The following is a 22,123-nucleotide window of genomic DNA, read 5'->3' as shown; positions in this document are numbered from 1 at the left end:
TCACACAGAAACGAAGACCCAACACAGCCATAAATAAATAAATAAATAAATAAAATTTTAAAAAAATAATAAGAAAGAAAAAATGCTATACATGAATACAAAGGAACAAATGAACCGAACTGTATATGAAAATAGATAATATAAAGAGTTAATTCAAGGAACTTGGGAAACAGTGCCCTGACTCTCTCTTCTTTTTTCTGAAGACAAGAATTGTGAAGAAATCTTGAACTTTACCTTGTAGTTTGTTGCTGGTGGTATTAGTGATTTCAAAACCATTTTGTGTGTATTATAGGATAGAGTAAAAGAGTAATACACTGATGTTAGGAACCAGGATTCTCATTGTGAGAGAAGGGTGATAAAATATTAAATGGCGGTGAGGGGGAGTAGAGAAGAGAGATGCAGAGAAAGAGCTCTGAGCTAGTAGTGGACTGGAATTGGAGGTTATCAAGATATAAAATATGAGCATGTGTGTAAACTCTGCCCACTTACATGGGTCTATATAGTACCCTAAATTTTTTTTTATTGAAGTATAATTTATAAATTTGTGTTAATTTTTGCTGTACAGCAAAGTGACTCAGTTACAGGATATTGAATATAGTTCCCTGTGCTATTCAGTAGGACCTTGTTGTTTATCCATTCTATATATACTAGTTTTCATCTACTAATCCCAAACTCCCAATCCTTCCCTCCCCCACGGCAACGAAAAGTCTGTTCTCTAGTTCTGTGAGTCTCTTTCTGTTTCATAGATATGTTCATTTGTGTCATATTTTAGATTCCACATATAAGTGATATATGGTATTTGTCTTTCTTTCTGACTTAATTTGCTTAGTATGATAATCTCTAGGTCCATCCATGTTGCTACAAATGGCATTATTTCATTCGTTTTTTATGGCTGAGTAATATTCCATTGTATTTATATACCACATCTTCTTTATCCATTCATCTGTTGATGGACATTTAGGTTGTTTCATGTCTTGTCTATTGTAAATAGGGCTGCTATGAACATAGGGGTGATATCCTAACCTTGATTTCTAAATATTACTTTCCGCTAAAAGGAAACAGGGCTCCTTGGAGAAATGACTGATTCCAGGTCTGAGGGGGGAATGTACAAGGTAAACCTAAAATATATTGTTCCAGATATCAAGGAAGTGTTAAAAAGGGGGTAAAGATATGCCAAAAGGGACAGAGGAGCCAGCTTGAGGGAGCTCCCAAAGGTGAAATCTGGGACATTAAATATAATGAGAATAATGAATACTAAATAAAAAAGAATCCATAAATCAACAACAGTAATTAATAACAACAGCAAACCAGTGGGGCCAGCTAGTAAATGGAGAATTGACAGAACTAGAAAATTACCATTTGCAGTCTCTGGTGTAATACCTGATTCAGGTAAGGACAGTCCAAAAATGCTTACACAGTTTGGTAAAGTTTTCTTGGGAAACAGGATTTATGCAACCTCAAAGTATCAACCCATAGATTATGTACTAATTAAGAGATAAAAGTACTTTGTGATGGAGACTCTGGCATGTACCACCTTAACCAAGTGATTACACTAACATCACCAATAATTGGACAGTGATTTTATGTGCCACCAGGACTGATTCTTTGAGAAAAACAAAAAATTACTAATTATTGGTGATATTAAGTTTGATCACTTGGTTGAGGTGGTACATGCCAGATTTCTCCATCATAATGTACTTTTATCTCTTTTAGTTAGTACATAACGTATGGGTTGACACTTTGAGACTGCATAAATCTGTTTCCCAACAAAATTTCACCATTGTTTTAGCACTCTTTGGATTATTATCAGGAATGTTTAACTTTAATCTCATCATGAGGAAACAATGAGAGAAAGCTAAATTATGGAACAATTTTTGAGGACTAGCCTGAATTCTTCGAAAACACCCAATGGAATAACAAAAGAGCAACAAAAAAGCAGGTGAACTGTTCAAGATCAAGGAGACTAAATTTAATATATAATTATTGATTGGATCCTGGACTGAAATAAATCAGTGTAAAGAACAATATTGGGGCAACCTGGCAAAGCCTGAATATGGACAATTGTTAAACTATCAACAGTCAAACTTTTTTAAATTGTGACAATATTGTGGTAATATAGAATAATGTCTTTTTTCTAAAGAGATATTTCCCTAAGTATTTAGAGATGATATGATACCTGCACCTTACTTTTAAATGAAAATTGTGGGGAGGAAGGGAGGGAGAATACATGTGACAAAATATTAACTAGTAAATTTAAGTGAAGGGTATATGAGTGTTCATTTTTAACCTTTTTTTTCTTATAATAAAAATTTATGGAAAATCCCACTGAAAAGGAGAAAAATAAAAAATATAATCAGTGATCTTTAGATTAGGAGAAAATCTATTACAGTATAATTTATTATTATGGTCACATACCATTGTTGGCAGGCTTTGGTCACAAAATCATCATCATGAGCTTCCTACAATAAATGACATCTCCTGGACTTATTCTTGTTAAACTGACAACTGGAGAGACACCGGAGCGTCTCATTAGGTTCCCAGAGTTGCCATATATTCCAGCATTCAGTTTCCTCAACCTAGATCTACCCCTAACCAGGATCCAAAGCACAGGCATAATCATGTCTACATCTATGGGTAATCAATTAAATCACAATTCGAAAATCTATTTTTTTCTAATTTCGTGATTTAATCTTCATTACCCATGTAGGTTTAATATTTATCTTCCAAAAAACCCACTTTAATTAACTTTTCCTCAGTTTTCGAGAATATATGGGAGATTATTTTAACAATATTTAAGATAAAACAAGATTGTTTTATAAAATTTAAAAAAAGTCTGAGTTCTAAAATTTAAAAAATCCATTTAAAATTAACTCGAGTGGTCAGTATAATTCTTAGATGAGTGTAAATAACATCAGCTTTTGAACAGCTATTGAATAGAGTCCCAGTAAATATCCACTAACAGTTTCAAAGACATATCAACTGAAAACTAGCAGAGAATGAGACAGACCAGGTTTGGTTTGTATTCAGAATCACTGAAACAGTCAAACTAACCATTGTTTATTGTGCTTTCCCACGAGTGAGCCTTTGTAGAAGACATTGAGAAAGAAATTTCAATACTTACAGTTTTAGTCATTTGCAGTCTGGCTAGGGAGGTAAGAGTTATATGTTTTTAAATATAAAAGCAAAATACTGGGAAAATCAAAACGTTGAAAAACAGGTTTAAATTGTGTATTACATGCCACAATATAAAAAATGTCTTGGGAAAACACGATATAGTCAGTGAAAAAAAGGGTTTGATACCAATGCAATTTTGTTTTTCTAAAAAACGTATAATGTTATTGCAATTTTGTTTTATAAAAGCAACATATGTGTATGAAGAAAACAAATACCAGAAACATACACACCAATTGTATAACAATCGTTATCTTGGAGTGGTGGAATCTGTGATTATATTCTTTATGATTTCTATATCAAATATTTTTGCAACACTTTCATAACCAAAGCACAAATATTTTAAAGAAGTAATTTAAAGACATCATTAAAAATACAAAGCAGTATAAACTTTAAGCACCAAACTGCCGTGAAAGTTAGTTCTACAACACCAACTTCATACGGCTGGAGTGCTCCAGGGTATCCTCCTAGCCCACACGATGTGTAACACAGTGCCCTGTGCATGACAGAGTAAGTTAAGGGCTTAATAAAGTCACTCTGGTTATATTAATTTTCACCTACCCCATTAGGTAGCTAACCCCCATTTTGGAGATGAGGAAACTGAGAAATTTAATTAACTTTATAAAGATCACCAAGCTAGTAAATGGCTGAACCAGAATTCAAGTCCAAGTAGTCTAACTCAATCTTTACTCATACTAAATAATTAGCAATTGCTGGCAGAATATAAGCTTCCTCTGTAGGTCTATAACACAAGAGCAGGGCGACCTTGTCAGTCTTGTCACTATGGTTTACAACCAATAACTGGATAACTTAAACCTGGGGTTCAGATTCAGTCAATAAAGGTAAAAACTTTATACCCACAATGAAAATGATGGTACTAAAATTTTTAAATTAAAATAGTGTAAAAGAGTAAGATAAATGATGTTAAAAGTCATTAAAACATGTTTGTTATTGACACTCTATTTCAGGACTATTGGCGAAGTACTTGGTTTTTGACTTAGAAAATTTACGTCACAGGATCCTTTAGCATCCTTTAGCATAAGACAGATACTATAAAAATGAGAGCTGTCTAGGGTATCTTCTTTCTTTTTGGATCTGTCATACTTACCCCAAAAGGCAAAACACTATTAAAAAAAAAAAGGGGGTCTCCTTTATGCTAGTCTTATAGAAATAAATTAAGTTATAAATTATATGAAATACGAACATAAAAGTCATTGTATCAGCAGCTCCTATAGAATGATGAGAGATGGAAACAACCCAGAAACAGTTGGGCATTGACTTATTATATAAATAAGGACCAGATATTACAGAAGAAAAGAATACTGAATTTTCAACAGATGTATGAGGTGGCCCATGAAGTTAGTTCTACCAGAGTAACAATAGAAATAAAAAGTGTTATATTTTATGTTAAAAACCAAAGTAAGGTGGAATGCTAAATCATTTTTTGAAGAAAACTTGCTTGTATTGCCTTACTGTATGGGATGTAAGTAGGTTTTATTTTGTTTTAACTGAAATTTAAACTCATACTCACTGAAATATCTGTGGAACTTCTTAACAGCTATATTTTATCATTTTGTAGAGTTTACCATTTACTTAAAATTCTAAAATAGCAGTAATTAAAATGTATAATTTTTCAAGTAAAGCTCAAGATGGCAAGATATGAATTGTAGTGTAAAAAGATATATTTATAATTATGTATATTTACTTATACAAATAATATATCTTTACAGTAATATATTCAAAAAGCATATTGAAAGTTAAATAAATGTGAAAGACCCAAGAATCCCTTCTCCCACAACCAGTGGTAACCAGTAAAATCATGTTAGTAGTTTCTCATATATTTTTCCCAAAATATTCTAGATGCATATATGTTAGCACCTGCTGCCCCACCTCACCCCAGATATTATCTACTACTCTGTTTTTTCACTTAGCACTATATCTTGAATATCATTTCAAACAGCTCATACAGATTATTTCTTGTTCTTTATAATAGCTGTATAACACTCCATTTCACTTCATTCCCCTTTTAATAGACATTTAGATTGTTTCAACTTATTAGCTATTAGAAACAATTCTGTAGTATCCTTGTACATTCACTTCTGTGTACATCCATAGGCTATTTGCCTAGAAGAGGATTTTTAAAATTAAGTGGAATGTGCAGTTAACATTTTGAAAAGAGACTACTAATATGCCCTCCAAAAACAATATCATACAGATTTTTACTCTGACGTGTTTTCTTTGTTGGGCTAGGTCAATGTGCTATTAGTGTTTTTATGAAATGTGATTGTGAGAGACTGTATATTTAGTATATAATTTTTGAAACACTGAAGAATGTATTAGCAATCCAAAGAAATCATCTGCCATTAATCCTATTTCTCTGTAACTAAAGTAATTAACAGTATGGGCTTTGAAGACAGACAGACTTGTGTTCAAGTGCCAGCTTTCACTTGTGTGATTTTGAGCATGTTATTTAGTCACTTTAAGCCTTGATTTATGTCTTTGCAAAATGGGGAAAATAGTGAATTACTATGAAGATTAGTATACAGTGTTTATTGAGGTACCCGACAAGAGTGTGTGCTTGGTAACTCATACTGTATGACCTAAATGATTGGCACATAACAAAAGCATATATCTATATTTTCTAAAAGTAACAGTGAATACTAATCATCTCTAACAGACAAAGAACTGGTTTTTATTTTCTGAGTCTTTTAATTCACAAGAATATAAAATCTTTACCTGAACCTCACAATCATGAAGTGTTGATTTGTGGGCAGCATTTAGTATGGAACACAATTCATTCAGGCTCAAAGAAACTTAGAGAATATTTCTAATTAAAGAAGAGAATTTCAATAATAAGGAGATTTGGGTTTAGGTTTATCAGATTGCAATGTAATCATGAATTTCTTTACCTATGACAAAAGGAAAATTTCTAAGACAGCATTTTGATAATGATGGCTGGTAGTTTATAAACACTATTAACTTGAGAATGGTCATAAAAAGCAAGTATAAAACTTCAATACTGCAGATTTCAAGTATTCCTTTTAATAGATTTTTAAATGCCGAAATTTCCTAGAGGTATGATCACCTGAAAACGTCTCTCTATAAAGGAAATTATAACAAGTTTAATTTGAGACATCAAAAAACATTTTAAATGACACCACAAAATGTATCTGTAGTTTAAAGGTCAAATTTATTAGGAGAGTGAGGTGTAATATACACGGACTATAAATACTGAACAGCTGACTTTATTCACGGTCAAGCAGAGATATAATCCGTGCCAGCCTATTTTGTGGATACTCTTGTTCTTTTGTTCCAAGAAAAGTTTGCGCCATAAGACTTGGACTTTGGTTTCGGAACCCTTCTCTCTTCAACATCATAGCTCCATCCTAGAAAACAAAACCAAAAATAAACACACAAGAACAGAATTAAAGAGGATACCTGAAGAACACAGTGAGCAGAGGCTAACTTTCATAAATTTAATGTTCATTTATCAGGAGTATGTGTCAACACATTTGAAATATAAATACTTAGTGATACGTTCCCTTGTAATCCTGTGTGACGAGAGGGTCTAAAGTATTGCCTGAAGATGATTTACCATATCTTAAAGGTGTAAGCCATGATTTAATTTCTCCTTGCTGAATACTACTTGTTCAAATATCCATTAGTTATGTATTATGTAAAAATTTCCATTCCTTTTTGTGGTTTAATATGTGATTTCTTTAGCTGTAATGAGCAACACTGAACAATATAACCCATCCCACTGCTTTCTAAGAGCTGGTGCCTTTACAACAGTTTGGAGCTCACTTGAAGTGATACAGAGAAACATGTACAGAACTATCTATATAAATCAGAGTCAGGGGAGACCGTAAGAGATTACTTGGTTGAGCTCCCTGGAGTTTGACAGGCTGATTAAACTCAAAAAGTTTTTCAACATTTGTTTCAAGGGCTGTCTACGTTAGAATCCCACTGAAGTATCTGATAACAGTGCAAATTCTTAGGCCTGAGCAGAGATCCATTGGATCAGAATCTCTTGTGGGGACCTGGGAATCTGTACTTAATTATGCATAGAAATTTGAGTGCCACTGGTCTAAGCTGTCTGTTCCCTTCTGAGAGTTTATACCTTCTCTCCAAAGCCCTTCTTAGTGTTTTACAGTTTTCTTTTTTTGTTTTTTTTAAAATTTTATTTATTTATTTTTGGCTGCCTTGGGTCTTCATTGCTGTGCGCGGGCTTTCTCTAGTTGCAGCGAGCGGGGGGCTATTCTTCATTGAGGCACACGGGCTTCTCATTGCGGTGGCTTCTCTTGTTGTGGAGCACGGGCTCTAGGCACGCGGGCTTCAGTAGTTGTGGCACGTGGGCTCAGTAGTTGTGGCTCGCGGGCTCTAGAGCGCAGGCTCAGTAGTTGTGGCGCACAGGCTTAGTTGCTCCGTGGCATGTGGCATCTTCCCGGACCAGGGCTCGAACCCATGTCCCCTGCATTGGCAGGCGGATTCTTAACCACTGTGCCACCAGGGAAGTCCCCTGTTTTACAGTTTTGAAAGCTGGACTTATCTCTGTCGGCACCTTCTGCTTTAAGTACAGCTCTCCAGCTCTTCTAAGATGTGGAGACACACCGAATGAACGCACTCCTCCTTGGAAGTATAATTAAGTCAGTCATACTTTTATTCCCTAGTCCAAGCAACCTGTCTGTATAACTCACTTTTCCTCATTAGATCCATTTTCCATCTCTGTAATTTGTCATTCTTCTCTTCTGGAACTTTCTTCAAATAACTCATCTTGAAACATTTGATTCATGCTGAATCATGCAGTCATATATAAAATGTCCAAACTGAATACTGTAGTCTAATTAAGTAAGCTTCTTGATCTTGTGAGTTGTTATGAATTCTAGTGCCTCTAGGTGAGTATAGTATTTGCTACCACAAAGCTTACGTTTCAACAAGCCTTTTAGAATTCAATTTTGCCATAAGAGTGAAGCCTATGAAACTCAAATCATCAAAGTATACTGCTAGTATGCCTATTTCAGTGCCCAAAAAGGGGAAATAATTAGTAACTCCACTGCTAGAACACTATCTTCAAAGAAAGCCCATTTGCTATAAGGAAATGGAGGAGGAATGCAAATGAAACAAATGGTTTAAAATACATCTTACTTTCACAGAACCCAAAATACTGGCATATTAACAAGTGGTTATTGGAATTTCAAAAAATTTACTAAAGAGCATAAGAATAGTACCTACTTCATAGGTTGTCGTGAGGATTAAGCAAGCTAATTCATGTAAAGTCCTGGCATTTATTAAGTTCTATGAGAAAGGTATTTTTCTAAAACCTTTATATGAATTAATACTAGTTCTTTTACATAACTGAGGAAACTGAGGCACAGAATGGTTAGGTAACTAGCACAAGGTCACTAAGCTAGGAAAGGGCAGAAGCAGGATTTGAACACAGTCTGATTCTGGAGCCTGTGCCTTAACTATACTCTATTGTTTCTTGTGGTTTATAGTAAGCACTTGATAAACGTTAAGCTATTATTTCTCCCTCAAGTTTGATTTGCAACTTCCTAGCAACTTATTTTCTATATGAAGTATTAATGTGAATAAAATTTGTCATATTGGAACCCATTAATTTTGAATTTATGATGCTTTGAATCTAGTTAGGCATAATTTGGCCTAGTTATTAACTACAGAAAGGGGTTTTGGTAAGCAAATTAATACTGTGAACTAAGCATAATTTTAACATTATAAACTTCTCAAGCATTTCCTACATTAATCAGCAAGTGGTGCTGATAATTATAAAATACTCAATTCAGTAAAGCAGGTATAACAATAATATTTACTGAGCATTTGTTATATACATTTAACAAATACTATCAATTGCCTTCTCTGTGTCAGGAACTGTTTAGACACCAGAGGTAAAGCAGTAAACAAAAAATCCCAAACTTCTTCAAGTCAGTAGGGGAGGAGAAGTTAATAAGTAAATGCATAGTATATTACGTGCTAATATAGTAAAACGTACAATTAAAAATATATATTATATACTAATGAGCACTAAAGAGAAAACATTTTAGAGAGGGCAGATAGGGGCACCTTCCGTCCCTGAGAAGATCACATTTGAGCAAAGACATAAAGGACATCAGAGAGTTTAGTCATGTGGATGTCTGGAAAGAGAGCTTGAAGGCAAAAGGAACACAAGTACAAAGACCTCCATTCAGGAATGCGCCTGGTATTCTGTGTTCTAGGTCCTGCACTGAGTTTTAAAATTGAGTTCATAGGTTGCCTGGCTTATGAGGTAGGCATTATAAATACCCTGATTTTATATCTAATTATGAGGAAAAATAGAGAATATAGACAAGCAGCCTAAAGCCACATGGCTAATAAGTGGCAAAGCCTGGATTTTAGTTCAGGTTAAGTCTATGTACCTAACCACCTCATAATAAAATGGCATTTCCCTGTAACTGCAATTTTTATCTATTTCACCCATCTCCTTTCAATCTGTGTGATTTCCTAACTTTTTTTCTGTTTATTTTTGTAAATGAGTGGAAAAAACCGTTTTAAGAATCCCTGGAAAGTAAGGCTACGTCCTCCATATGTCCCCCCATAGTTGTGAAGAAAGGAAATCGTTTCTAGTGTGGATTCTATGTCTGGTTATTGTAATGATTACTGGTAAGTTACCCAAGACTCTGTGATCTTTTCTTGCCAAATGATGGGTGAGAGGACTTACGTTCCCTCCCCCTCTGCCTCCCTACACACACTCTCCAGCCCAATAAAGACACTAAGAGGAACTGAAGAAGAAATGAGAAAGCACTTAGAAATATTTAGGAATTGGTATTATACACACACACACATACTTGATAATCACTCTCATTTACACAGTTAATCCTTCAACCACGAGGGAGAAAAAGAATTTTTTTTTTACTGCATCAGAATGCAGACATAGCTCTATTATCTGTTCTGTCCATGGAGTCTGAAAACGCTGTCAGGGTCACTGCAATGTGAGAAGACTGGGGTTTTGTACACATAAAAGAACAACTGGTTTGGGTTTTCTCCTGGTAACTAAGGAGTGAGCTGACTCTTGGGAATTGTGAGCCAGATTATAGTTGCTGTTGATAGTGATAACAACAATAAATAGAAGTATCATTATAGGGATTGGAATGTGGACGGGCAAAGCACCCTGTGAAACAAACAGAAACACCCATGGAAGAAACCTGCGTTTGCTAACGGCATCCGTCTCTATGCTATTACTTTCTACTTTATCACAGCCACCAGTGATTTTTCTGCGGAAAACTCTGTTCCCAAAGCGACACAAGCAACTGTGTTTCTCTGATTAAGTAAAAGCAAAGAAGGGTATGAGGAAGTCTAATGACAATTCACAATAGAGACTGAAACTCAAGTCAGAGTCTACGTAAATCTCCCTTTGGATTTTTCAGCAGTTTTCTACTATGTAAGACTGACGTTACAATGAAAATTTGCCCTTTTCTGGAACCCTGTTAAGAACCTGACCACATTTCCAAGCATCCCTCTACAAAGTGTTTACCTTACAGTGCCTGGATGAACAAATTTACTGGTCCCACTAAAAACTTCATACCACAATCTTTCCCAAATTATTTTTTGTAATATTGTAGCAATATAAAGGCTACTGGGGCAAGCTGTAGCTTTAACTACAAAGACAAGATACCTACAAGGGTAAAAGCACTTGAAAGGACATGGAACATTTGTACTTAATGAGTATGTTACATGAACTGTACTCATCTTTTCTACTTCCTATTTGAAACTTGTTCTTAGAAGGATAGAAGATAATATAACCTGCGGGAAATAAAACATAGACCTTTAAGAATGGAATCTTATTTGTGAAATGTTTAAATTTCCACGGGAATTTCTTTTTCAACCTGAAAATTTTTTTTTTAAAGAAATAACTCAAACTTGAGTTTTTGAATGAGATTATGAAAGTGAGAACGCTGCACTCTCTGAAGAATGCTTGTATAAAATCAAGGTGTAGTCTATGACAATGGTTTCATGTGTTGTTGTTCTGTTGTTCTGGTTGTTCTGAAAACCAGCCCTTGCTCCTCCCAGCTGTGCAACAGAAGAAGATCAAAGCAACTGAGTCTAAGGCAGCTGCCCAGGGATGGGGTAAAGCTCCTAGGGCTGCCGTCACTTCCCACTGAGGAGAGCAGCCATATGGCATGGATTAACCACAAATCCAACCAACGGCACCCAAATGATGAGAAGCTGACTCCCTTTGCTGTTTCACACACTGGAATGCTTTCACAAAGATATTTTGAACTTTAAGCCCTAGTATCAGAGAAATACCTCTGGCAAATGCTCCAATAAACTTAAAATGTGATCTGTGATATCCCATGCTCAATTTCTTTTTCAGAAATATGCCCATTTATTTTGTTGACCTCCAGATTGTGGCTGGGATATTCTACTTCCTATGATATGAATGTTTGGTGTAACCTTTTTAAATACTACCAAAAAACAAAAACAGAAAAGCCTCTGAACAAAACGAGACCCCAATAATTTATGAATTCCATGTATGAGACAAAAGAAAATCCCATTCATTTAAATTTACAGAACCATTTTATTTATGGTTCAGTAATGCAGAAATACAGAGAAACATTCATCAGTGTTTTTACTGCTTGTGAAATGTTACCTCTAGTAACCTTGGTTCCAGTCCTGTTAAAGGTCTTTCTCCTCCAATAACCTAATCGCAAACTCTGATAATATTTGGAAGTGAAGGGTTTAATGATTTTTCCTACTGTCCATTTGTGTACAAAGTAAGAACGATCACATAATTTGGCACAAACTGACATACCTGGCAGTCACTGCTAACAGAGGCATGGGATCAGAATAGCAAAGACTTTGAGAGGTATGCTGATACTTAGAAAGTTTCAAGATTCCCCACCAGGCCATGGACCCATACTATGCGCCTAGGTAAAAGCAAAGCATAAACTTAAAATATCATTTAAGGAAGGAAGGGGAGGAGGAAGAAAAGTAGCTTTACAGGCACTCATTTTAAAAGTACCTCGGGACTTCCCTGGTGGTCCAGTGGTTAAGCCTCTGCGCTTCCACTGCAGGAAGCGCCGGTTTGATCCCTGGTCGGGGAAAATAAATAAGATCCTGCATGCCGCGTGATGTGGCCAAAAAAAAAAAAAAGTAACTCTATTTGAAATTCTCATGTATCTAATATTTTGGGGGAGAGGAAGAGGTTCAGAATAATTTTAAAATATCTTAGATCTTCTTTTAGAAAATATTATAGAGGAGAAATGTATTTTGGATACACTGGCAAAGCAATTCTTTCCATGAAAATTATATAAGATGGATTAGCAACACCCTACACCTGCCACAGCTGCAAGACCAAAAAAAAAACAAACAAACCTTTGATATGATAGTTAATGCCCCCTTAAATTTTATCTGTTCAAATAATATAGTTGCTATACAGTATTATTATTTTGGAGCCACATTATTCAGAATTTGCCACAAAACAAACTCGTTTGTGTTCCAAAAGTACATTTGAAAATCAGTCATTAGAAATTTACAACACATTTTTCTAGAGAACAAAACTATACAACAAAGGTAGATGTTCAAAAATCACTCAGATTTTGACATAATTGATCTGGGTGTGGTCTGTGTGTAGGGATCTCCAGAATCCTGTAGATTTCCAGAATCCTATATAACCCATAATATACTAGAACCTCACTAAGCCACCATGTATAACACTATCTCTATGAGAAAAATTATTTCAGACTTCCAACAGGGAATCTAAGGAATTCATGTCTGTCTGTCTTTCTGTCTTTCTCCTTAGCAGCCAAACTGAACATTTTCCTAGCCACAAGACAGTCAGTACTGGGACTGGGGATTGGGAAGAAAGAATTCTGTAGAAAAAAAATTTGGTGCTTCAGTAGAGACTATGCAGTGTTTATAGAACAACAACAGATCATAGCTCTGTTTATCTTCTTTGAGTTACTTTGCAATTCCAAACGTTGTATGTACAAATAATCTTCATTATTCGCAGATTCTGTATTTTCAAATTCGCCTACTCACTAAAATTCATTTGTAAACCCAAAATGAATACTTGGGATGCTTCCATGGTCATTCATGACATGCACAGAGCAATGAAAATTTTGAGTCACCCAACACACATGCTCCAGCTGAGATCAAACAAGGTAATGCTCTGCCTTCTTGTTTCAGCTCTCATACTGTAAACAAGTATCCTTTTTGTAGTCTATTCACAGCCACGTTTTTTGCATGTTTGTGCTTCTTATTGGTAATTTCACTGTTTAAAATGACCCCCAAGGGTAGTGGTTTAGTGCTGTTTAGTGTTTCTAAGTGCAAGAAGGCTGTGATGTGCCAACTTGTGTTAGATAAGCGTCATTCAGGCATAAGGTATAATGCTGTTGGCCATGAGTTCAATGTTCATGAATCAACAAAATACATTAAATAAGGTACTTTTAAACAGAAACACACATAAAAACAAGATGGTGTATTGACTGGCTGACAAAATTTTGTGATCAGAGTTTCACAGGAATCATTTTCCCTAGGAGCAATATTTCAGTATTCATTAATTTAGTGTTTGTGGTGACTTTATAAAACATAACTACCATGAATAATGAGAATCAACTGTACCTGATGGGTATATAAATTCTGTCCTGCCTGGTGACTCCCTAGGCCTTAGAAAAACCAGTTTTGTCTCTATTTGCAATTCATCTCATTCTTTCTACATAAATTTGTGTTGTACTGACTTTTCCTTTGAACTGGTTGTAACGCCTGCCTGGCTCCCTTATTTTGTGAGTAAAATAAATTCTTCAACACATGTTCACTTATATCTATGTTAAATCATAATCTCATCTTTTTCAGGATATTCTTTTAACAATTTTGGAGGTCCTACTGAGATGCCCAATAGGTTCACCAACCAAAACCAAGTAAACTTCTTCACCAGAAGTTGTGTACCTTATTTTAAGTTCAGGCATATCTTTTCTTGGCTTCTGAAAGTAAGAGAGAGAACTTTACTGATTCTCATTTTTCAAATTTCAATGTTGTTCTCTACTAATTTGGGCAACTGATTTTAAGGTCTGATCATTTAATGATTCCTTTAAAATGGATTAGTGGGGACTTCCCTGGTGGCTCAGTGGTTAAGAATCTGCCTGCCAATGTAGGGGACACAGGTTTGATCCCTGGTCTGGGAAGATCCCATATGCCATGGAGCAACTAAGCCCATGCACCACAACTACTGAGCCCCTGTGCTGCAACTACTGAAGCCCATGTGCCTAGAGCCCATGCTCCGCAACAAGAGAAGCCACCACAATGAGAAGCCCACGCACCACAACAAAGAGTAGCCCCCGCTCACCACAGCTAGAGAAAGCCCGCACACAGCAACAAAGACCCAACGCGGCCAAAAATAAATAAAAAATAATAATAATAAAAAAAATTTTTTTAATTAATTAAAAAAAAATAAAATAGATTAATGGCTTTAGAAATCCATTCTCAGATGAGAAAAGACAGAAAATCTGGTTTGTTAGTCCTTTCTATTTGAGGTCAAATAAATGAAAAAAGTTGTAATCACTGAGTAGAGAACAGCTCTTTAGTGTGGACCAGTGAATATTAAAATTCTATGTGTACTATTAACCCATGGCTGAAATTTCAGAATTGAAATTATAAGTTCTTATGTGACTATGTGTCTGTCTACATAACCTATTAATTCAGAAATGCCTTTACTTCTCATTATGTGTGTGGCTAATGTTTTTCTACCTCCAGATGGAATTAATGAATTAGATTATAAAATATCTTTAAGGGGCTCTGTTCTGACTGGGTATAGAGAAAATATGTGCTTGTATAAGTGGAATATTCCTAAAATAAGGAAACTGAATTTCTAATACCTTGAATGTGCTAGGTTTAAAAAGTATTCTTATAGGACCTAACAAACATTTAAGAATTCAAATTCAGGTAATATAGGTAAATTTTGGCAAATGGCAAATTTAATTTTTGTTTAATAAAAACAGCTATGTTTTCTCTAATATATCAGTGTTAAATATAACACAAGCATAGATTTTTATTCTACCTGAATACGTTCTTTCTAAACTTATACAAGTTTTCTGATCAAATAAGCTACCATTACTTCTGTTCAATGTTTTATAATCCTGCAAAATGTAAATTTGTGTTTATCTACAATGATTAGTTATTCTAACAATTTTATTTCAACACTAATTACATTTTGCAATATGTCACCTTTAAAATTAATTTCCAGGATCTTTAGGTAACCTAAAACCTTAAATGATATTAATGAATATTTATTAGATACCTAGATAATTTCTACAATAAAATACTGAACAATTGATTACTAAGCAAAAATTTAAATTTATGTACTTTTGCTTCTTTTATATGCTACAGGGAGGCTGTATCTTTGGTTTGTTAATGGACACGTTCATTTCTGCCACTTGGATAAGTTGGACTATAAGGAATGCACGCGGAAGATGGCTTACTAGGAGGATGCGGAATTTGCGTCTCCTCACAACTAGGGCACCTACCAGGCACCAGTGGGGGAACACGGTCACCTAAGGGGACGGGAGGAACCCCCAGCAACTGGGTACGACGTGGGGAGTGAAGGGGGAGGAGAAGTGGAGGGGGGATGGGACTGGCACCCCTGAGGGGTGGTTGGGGGAGGGGAAGGGATCCCATGCCTGAAGGGGGAAATTGGTGAACCATTAGGAGGGCAGAGGATCAAAAGGGAGCATGGCCAGATTTCCCCTGCCCACCTGGATCCCCAGGAACCTGTTGAGATCCTGGGCCGAATTCTCTGCGCAACTAGGCCCCCTCCAGCTGCCTGGGTCCTGAGGGAATGGGAGGGGGGGAAGGGGGTGCAAAAGTAAAGGCCGGACCTCTGGGACCGGCACCCCTGAGGGGTGGCTGGGGGAGAGGAGTTCCTACACCCAGTGGGACCCACCCACAGTTAGAGGTCCAGTGGCGACAGGGGAGACCCTGGGGGAGATGGTGGGGGAGGAGTGCAAAGGAATGTAAGGGAACACAGCCAGGGCTTTCCCTTGCCACTTAGGCACCAGGAAGCCTGCTGGGCTCCTGGGCCTAATCCTCTGCCCTCAGAGCCCCCCTCCTGCTGTGCAGAGCCCAAGCCCACCCCTACACCCCCACCCAGGGCCCTACCTCTACACTCGGAGAACCCCTCCAACGCGCTGGGCCTAAACCCCACCCACACACCCTCATCCAGGGCCTTACCTCCAAACCCCAGAACTCCACACTCAAGAGGCCCTTCCTTTCCACTTGCTGCCTCTCCCCTTCCCGGCAGGTCCTAAGCAGAGGCCCTGCCCCATGCTTAAACATCGCCCCACCTAGGCCACACCCCCAGGGCCCTTCCCAGCTATGTGGGTACTGAGCCTAGGACCTGCCCCACCCTAAACCCTGCCCCTGCCTAAGTTCCACCCCCTGCCTAAGCTCCGCCCTCATAGCCAAGGGTTTTTTCTTTTCTTTTCTTTTTTCCTCTTTTAGATTGGAGGTCTGTTTTACCTTGTTGATTCATTGTTGTTCATTCTTTTATATCTTTATTTTTCCTAATCTTTTATTTTTCTAATTTTATTTTATTCTTTATACTTTGTAAATGATCTCTCCTTTTGGCTTGTTCCCCACGCCCCCCCCCTTTTTTGTTGTTTTCTTTTTTTCTGCTGTGGTTTTATTTTACCTTGTTGCAGTTGTTTCAATTATAGTTTTATTTTTCCTAATATATTTTTTATCTTTCTAATTTTATTTTCTTTTTTATTCTTTGACATTGTACTGCTCCTTGTTTCCCTCCCTCCCTCCCTCCCTCCTTCCTTTTTTTTTCATTGTGGCATAAAGTTTGCGGGATCTTGGTTCCCAGGCCGGAGGTCAGGCTTGAGCTCCTTTGGTGGGAGCTCTGAGTCGAAACCACTGGACTAACAGAGAACCTCAGACCCCAGGGAATATCAGTCAGACTGAGGCCTCCTGGAGGTCCTAATCTCAGCACTAAGAACCAGCTCTATCTAACTAACTACCTGCAAACTCCAGTGCTGGACGTCTCAGGCCAAACAACCAGTAAGAGAAGAATACAGCCCCACCAATCAAAACAAACAAACAAAATGAAACGACAAAAAAATATGTTACAGACGAATGAGCAAGGTAAAAACCTCCAAGACCAAATAAATGAAGAAGAAATAGGCAACCTACCTGAAAAAGATTTCAGAGTAATGACAGTAAAGATGAGCCAAAATCTCAGAAACAGAATGGAGAAAATACAAGAAACATTTAACAAGGGCCTAGAAGAACTAAAGAGCAAACAAACAGTGATGAACAACACAATTACTGAAATTAAGAATACTCTAGAAGGAATCAATAACAGAATAACTGAGGCAGAAGAATGAATAAGTGAGCAGGAAGATAAAATGGTGGAAATAACTGCCAGGGAGCAGAATAAAGAAAAAAGAATGAAAAGAATTGAACACAATTTCAGAGACCTCTGGGAGAGCAGTAAATGCACCAACATTTGAATTATAGGGTTCCCAGAAGGAGAAGAGAAAAAGAAAGGGACTGAGAAAATATTTGAAGAGATTATAGTTGAAAACTTCCCTAATATGGGAAAGGAAATAGCCAATCAAGTCCAGGAAGCGCAGAGAGTCCCATACAGGATAAACCCAAGGATAAACGAGCCAACACACATATTAATCAAACTATCAAAAATTAAATACACAGAAAAAATATTAAAAACAGCAAGAAGAACAACAAATGACCTACAAGGGAATCCCCATAAAGTTAACAACTGATTTTTCAGCAGAGACTCTGCAAGCCAGAAGGGAGTGGCAGGATGTATTTAAAGTGATGAAAGGGAAAAACCTACAACCAAGATTACTCTACCCAGAAAAGGTCTCATTCAGATTCGATGGAGAAATTAAAACCTTTACAGATAAGCAAAAGTTAAGAGAATTCAGCACCACCAAACCAGCTTTACAACAAATGCTAAAGGAACTTCTCTAGGCAGGAAACACAAGAGAAAGAAAAGACCTACAATAAAAAACCCAAAACAATTAAGAAAATGGTAATAGGAACATACATATGGATAATTACCTTAAATGTAAATGGTTAAATGCTCCAACCAAAAGACACAGACTGGCTGAATGGATACAAAAACAAGACCTGTATATATGCTGTCTACAAGAGACCCACTTCAGACCTAGGAAAACATACAGACTGAAAGTGAGGGGATGGAAAAAGATATTCCATGAAAATGGAAATCAAAAGAAAGCTGGAGTAGAAATTCTCATATGAGACAAAATAGACTTTAAAATAAAGACTATTACAAGAGGCTAAGAAGGACACTACATAATGATCAAGGGATCAATCCCAAAAGAAGATATAACAAATGTAAATATTTATGCACCCAACATAGGAGCACCTCAATAAATAAGGCAAATGCTAACAGCCATAAAAGGGGAAATAGACAGTAACACAATAGTAGGGGACTTTCACACCCCGCTTTCACCAATGGACAGATAATCCAAAATGAAAATAAATAAGCAAACACAAGCTTTCAATGACACCTTAAACAAGATGGACTTAACTGATATTTATAGGACATTCCATCCAAAAACAACAGAATACACTTTCTTCTCAAGTGCTCGTGGAACATTCTCCACGGTAGATCATAGCTTGGGACACAAATCAAGCCTTGGTAAATTTAAGAAACTTGAAATCAAGTATCTTTTCTGACTACAACACTATGAGACTTGATATCAATTACAGGAAAAAAACTGTAAAAAAATACAAACACATGGAGGCTAACCAACACACTACTAAATAACCAAGAGATCACTGAAGAAATCAAAGAGGAAATCAAAAAATATCTAGAAACAAATGACAATGAAAACACGATAACCCAAAACCTATGGGATGCAGCAAAAGCAGTTCTAAGAGAGAGTTTATAGCAATACAATCCTACCTCAAGAAACAAGAAACATCTCAAACAAACAACCTAAACTTACACCTAAAGCAATTAGAGAAAGAACAACAAAAAACCCCCAAAGTTAGCAGAAGGAAAGAAATCATAAAGATCAGATCAGAAATAAATGAAAAAGAAATGAAGGAAACAATAGCAAAGATGAATAAAACTAAAAGCTGGTTCTTTGAGAAGATAAACAAAATTGATAAACCACTAGCCAGACTCATCAAGGAAAAAAGGAAGAAGACTCAAATCAACAGAATTAGAAATGAAAAAGAAGTAACAACTGACACTGCAGAAATACAAAGGATCATTAGAGATTACAATAAGCAACTATATGCCAAGAAAATGGACAATCTGGAAGAAATGGACAAATTCTTAGAAAAGCACAACCTTCCGAGACTGAACCAGGAAGAAATAGAAAATATAAACAGACCAATCACAAGCACTGAAATTGAAACTGATTAAAAATCTTCCAACAGGGCTCGCCTGGTGGCGCAGTGGTTGAGAATCTGCCTGCCAATGCAGGGGACACGGGTTCGAGCCCTGGTCTGAGAAGATCCCACATGCTGCGGAGCAACTAGGCCCATGAGCCACAACTACTGAGCCTCCGCGTCTGGAGACTGTAGTCCGCAACAAGAGAGGCCGCGATAGTGAGAGGCCTGCGCGCCACGATGAAGAGTGGCCCCCGCTTGCCACAATTAGAGAAAGTCCTCGCACAGAAACAAAGACCCAACACAGCCAAAAATAAAAAAAACAAACAAATTTAAAAAAGCAATATTTAAAAAAAAAAAAATCTTCCAACAAACAAAAGCCCAGGACCAGATGGCTTCACAGGCGAATTCTATCAAACATTTAGAGAAGAGCTAACACCTATCCTTCTCAAACTCTTCCAAAATATAGCAGAGGGAGGAACACTCCCAAACTCATTCTATGAGGCCACCATCACCCTGATACCAAAACCAGACAAAGATGTCACAAAGAGAGAAAACTACAGGCCAATATCACTGATAAACATAGATGCAAAAATGCTCAACAAAATACTAGCAGACAGAATCCGACAGCACATTAAAAGGATCATACACCATGATCAAGTGGGGTGTATCCCAGGAACGCAAGAATTCTTCAATACATGCAAATCAATGTGATACACCATATTAACAAATTGAGTATAAAAACCATATGATCATCTCAATAGATGGAGAAAAAGCTTTTGACAAAATTCAACACCCATTTATGATAAAAAAAACTCTCTAGAAAGTAGGCATACAGGGAACCTACTTTGACATAATAAAGGCCATATATGATAAACCTACAGCCAACATCATTCTCAATGGTGAAAAACTGAAACCATTTCCACTAAGATCAGGAAAAAGACAAGGTTGCCCACTCTCACCGCTATTATTCAACATAGTTTTGGAAGTTTTAGCCACTACAGTCAGAGAAGAAAAAGAATCCAAGTCGGAAAAGAAGTAAAACTGTCACTGTTTGCAGATGACATGATACTATACATAGAGAATCCTAAAGATGCTACCAGAAAACTACTAGACCTAATCAGTGAATGTGGTAAAGTAGCAGGATACAAAATTAATGCACAGAAATCTCTTGCATTCCTATATACTAATGATGAAAAATCTGAAAGAGAAATTAAGGAAACACTCCCATTTACCATTACAACAAAAAGAATAAAATACCTAGGAATAAACCTACCTAAGGAGACAGAAGACCTGTATGCAGAAAACTATATGGTACTGATGAAAGAAATTAAAGATGATACAAACAGATGGAAAGGTATACTATATTCTTGGATTGGAAGAATCAATATTGTGAAAATGACTATACTACCTAAAGCAATCTACAGATTCAGTGCAATCCCTATCAAACTACCAATGGCATTTTTCACAGAACTAGAACTAAAAATTTCACAATTTGTATGGAAACACAAAATACCCCGAATAGCCAAAGCCATCTTGAGAAAGAAAAACGGAGCTGGAAGAATCAGGCTCCCGGACTTCAGACTAAACGACAAAGCTACAGTAATCAAGACAGTATGGTACTGGCACAAAAACAGAAATACAGATCAATGGAACAGGATAGAAAGCCCAGAGACAAACCCACACACATATGGCCACCTTATCTTTGATAAAGGAGGCAAGAATATACAATGGAGAAAACACAGCCTCTTCAATAAGTGGTGCTGGGAAAACTGGACAGCTTCATGTAAAAGAATGAAATTAGAACACTTCTAATACCATACACAAAAATAAACTCAAAATGGATTAAAGACCTAAATGTAAGGCCAGACACTCTAAAACTCTTAGAGGAAAAAACAGGCAGAAGACTCCATGACATAAATCACAGCAAGATCCTTTTTCACCCACCTCCTAGAGAAATGGAAATAAAAACAAAAATAAACAACTGGGACCTAATGAAACTTAAAAGCTTTTGCACGGCAAAGGAAACCATAAACAAGATGAAAAGACAACCCTCAGAATGGGAGAAAATATTTCAAATGAAGCAACTGACAAAGGATTGATCTCCAAAATATACAAGCAGCTCATGCAGCTCAATATCAACAAAACAAACAACCCAATCCAAAAATGGGCAGAAGACCTAAATAGACATTTTCCCAAAGATATACAGCTTGCAACAAACACATGAAAGGATGCTCAACATCACTAATCATTAGAGAAATGCAAATCAAAACTACAATGAGGTATCACCCCACACCAGTCAGAATGGCCATGAAAAAATTTACAAACAATAAATGCTGGAGAGGGTGTGGAGAAAAGGGAACCCTCTTGCACTGTTGGTGGGAATTTAAATTGATACAGCCACTATGGAGAACAGTATGGAAGTTCCTTAAAAAACTAAAAATAGAACTACCATATGACCCAGCAGTCCCACTACTGGGCATATACCCTGAGAAAACCATAATTCAAAAAGAGTCATGTACCACAGTTTTCACTGCAGCACTATTTACAATAGCCAGGATATGGAAGCAACCTA

The 22,123-nt window shown here is 36.6% G+C and overlaps 1 protein-coding gene across 3 annotated transcripts in view; it reads right to left on the bottom strand.

The window, feature by feature from the left end:
- Positions 1–6,342: 6,342 nt before the first annotated feature.
- Positions 6,343–22,123, bottom strand: part of NDUFS4 (NADH:ubiquinone oxidoreductase subunit S4) — a 123,983-nt gene continuing 108,202 nt past the window's right edge. Inside the window, exons 6-7 of one of the 3 annotated variants that reach the window (XM_036848370.1) lie at positions 14,110–14,144; positions 6,473–6,557 (exon numbers count right to left, since the gene is read on the bottom strand). In XM_036848370.1, the coding sequence (XP_036704265.1) occupies positions 14,143–14,144 (2 nt within the window). In that variant the 3' untranslated portion in view covers positions 6,473–6,557; positions 14,110–14,142. Of the gene's footprint in view, positions 6,558–14,109; positions 14,145–22,123 lie in introns of all 3 variants that reach the window. The other 2 variants (XM_036848367.1, XM_036848368.1) reach the window with 2 other exon arrangements.

This window comes from Balaenoptera musculus, chromosome 3 (assembly GCF_009873245.2).
Source record: "Balaenoptera musculus isolate JJ_BM4_2016_0621 chromosome 3, mBalMus1.pri.v3, whole genome shotgun sequence".
Lineage (NCBI taxonomy): Eukaryota > Metazoa > Chordata > Mammalia > Artiodactyla > Balaenopteridae > Balaenoptera > Balaenoptera musculus.
The sequence above is the reverse complement of the archived record's forward strand: the minus strand, read 5'-3'. Positions and strand labels throughout refer to the sequence as shown.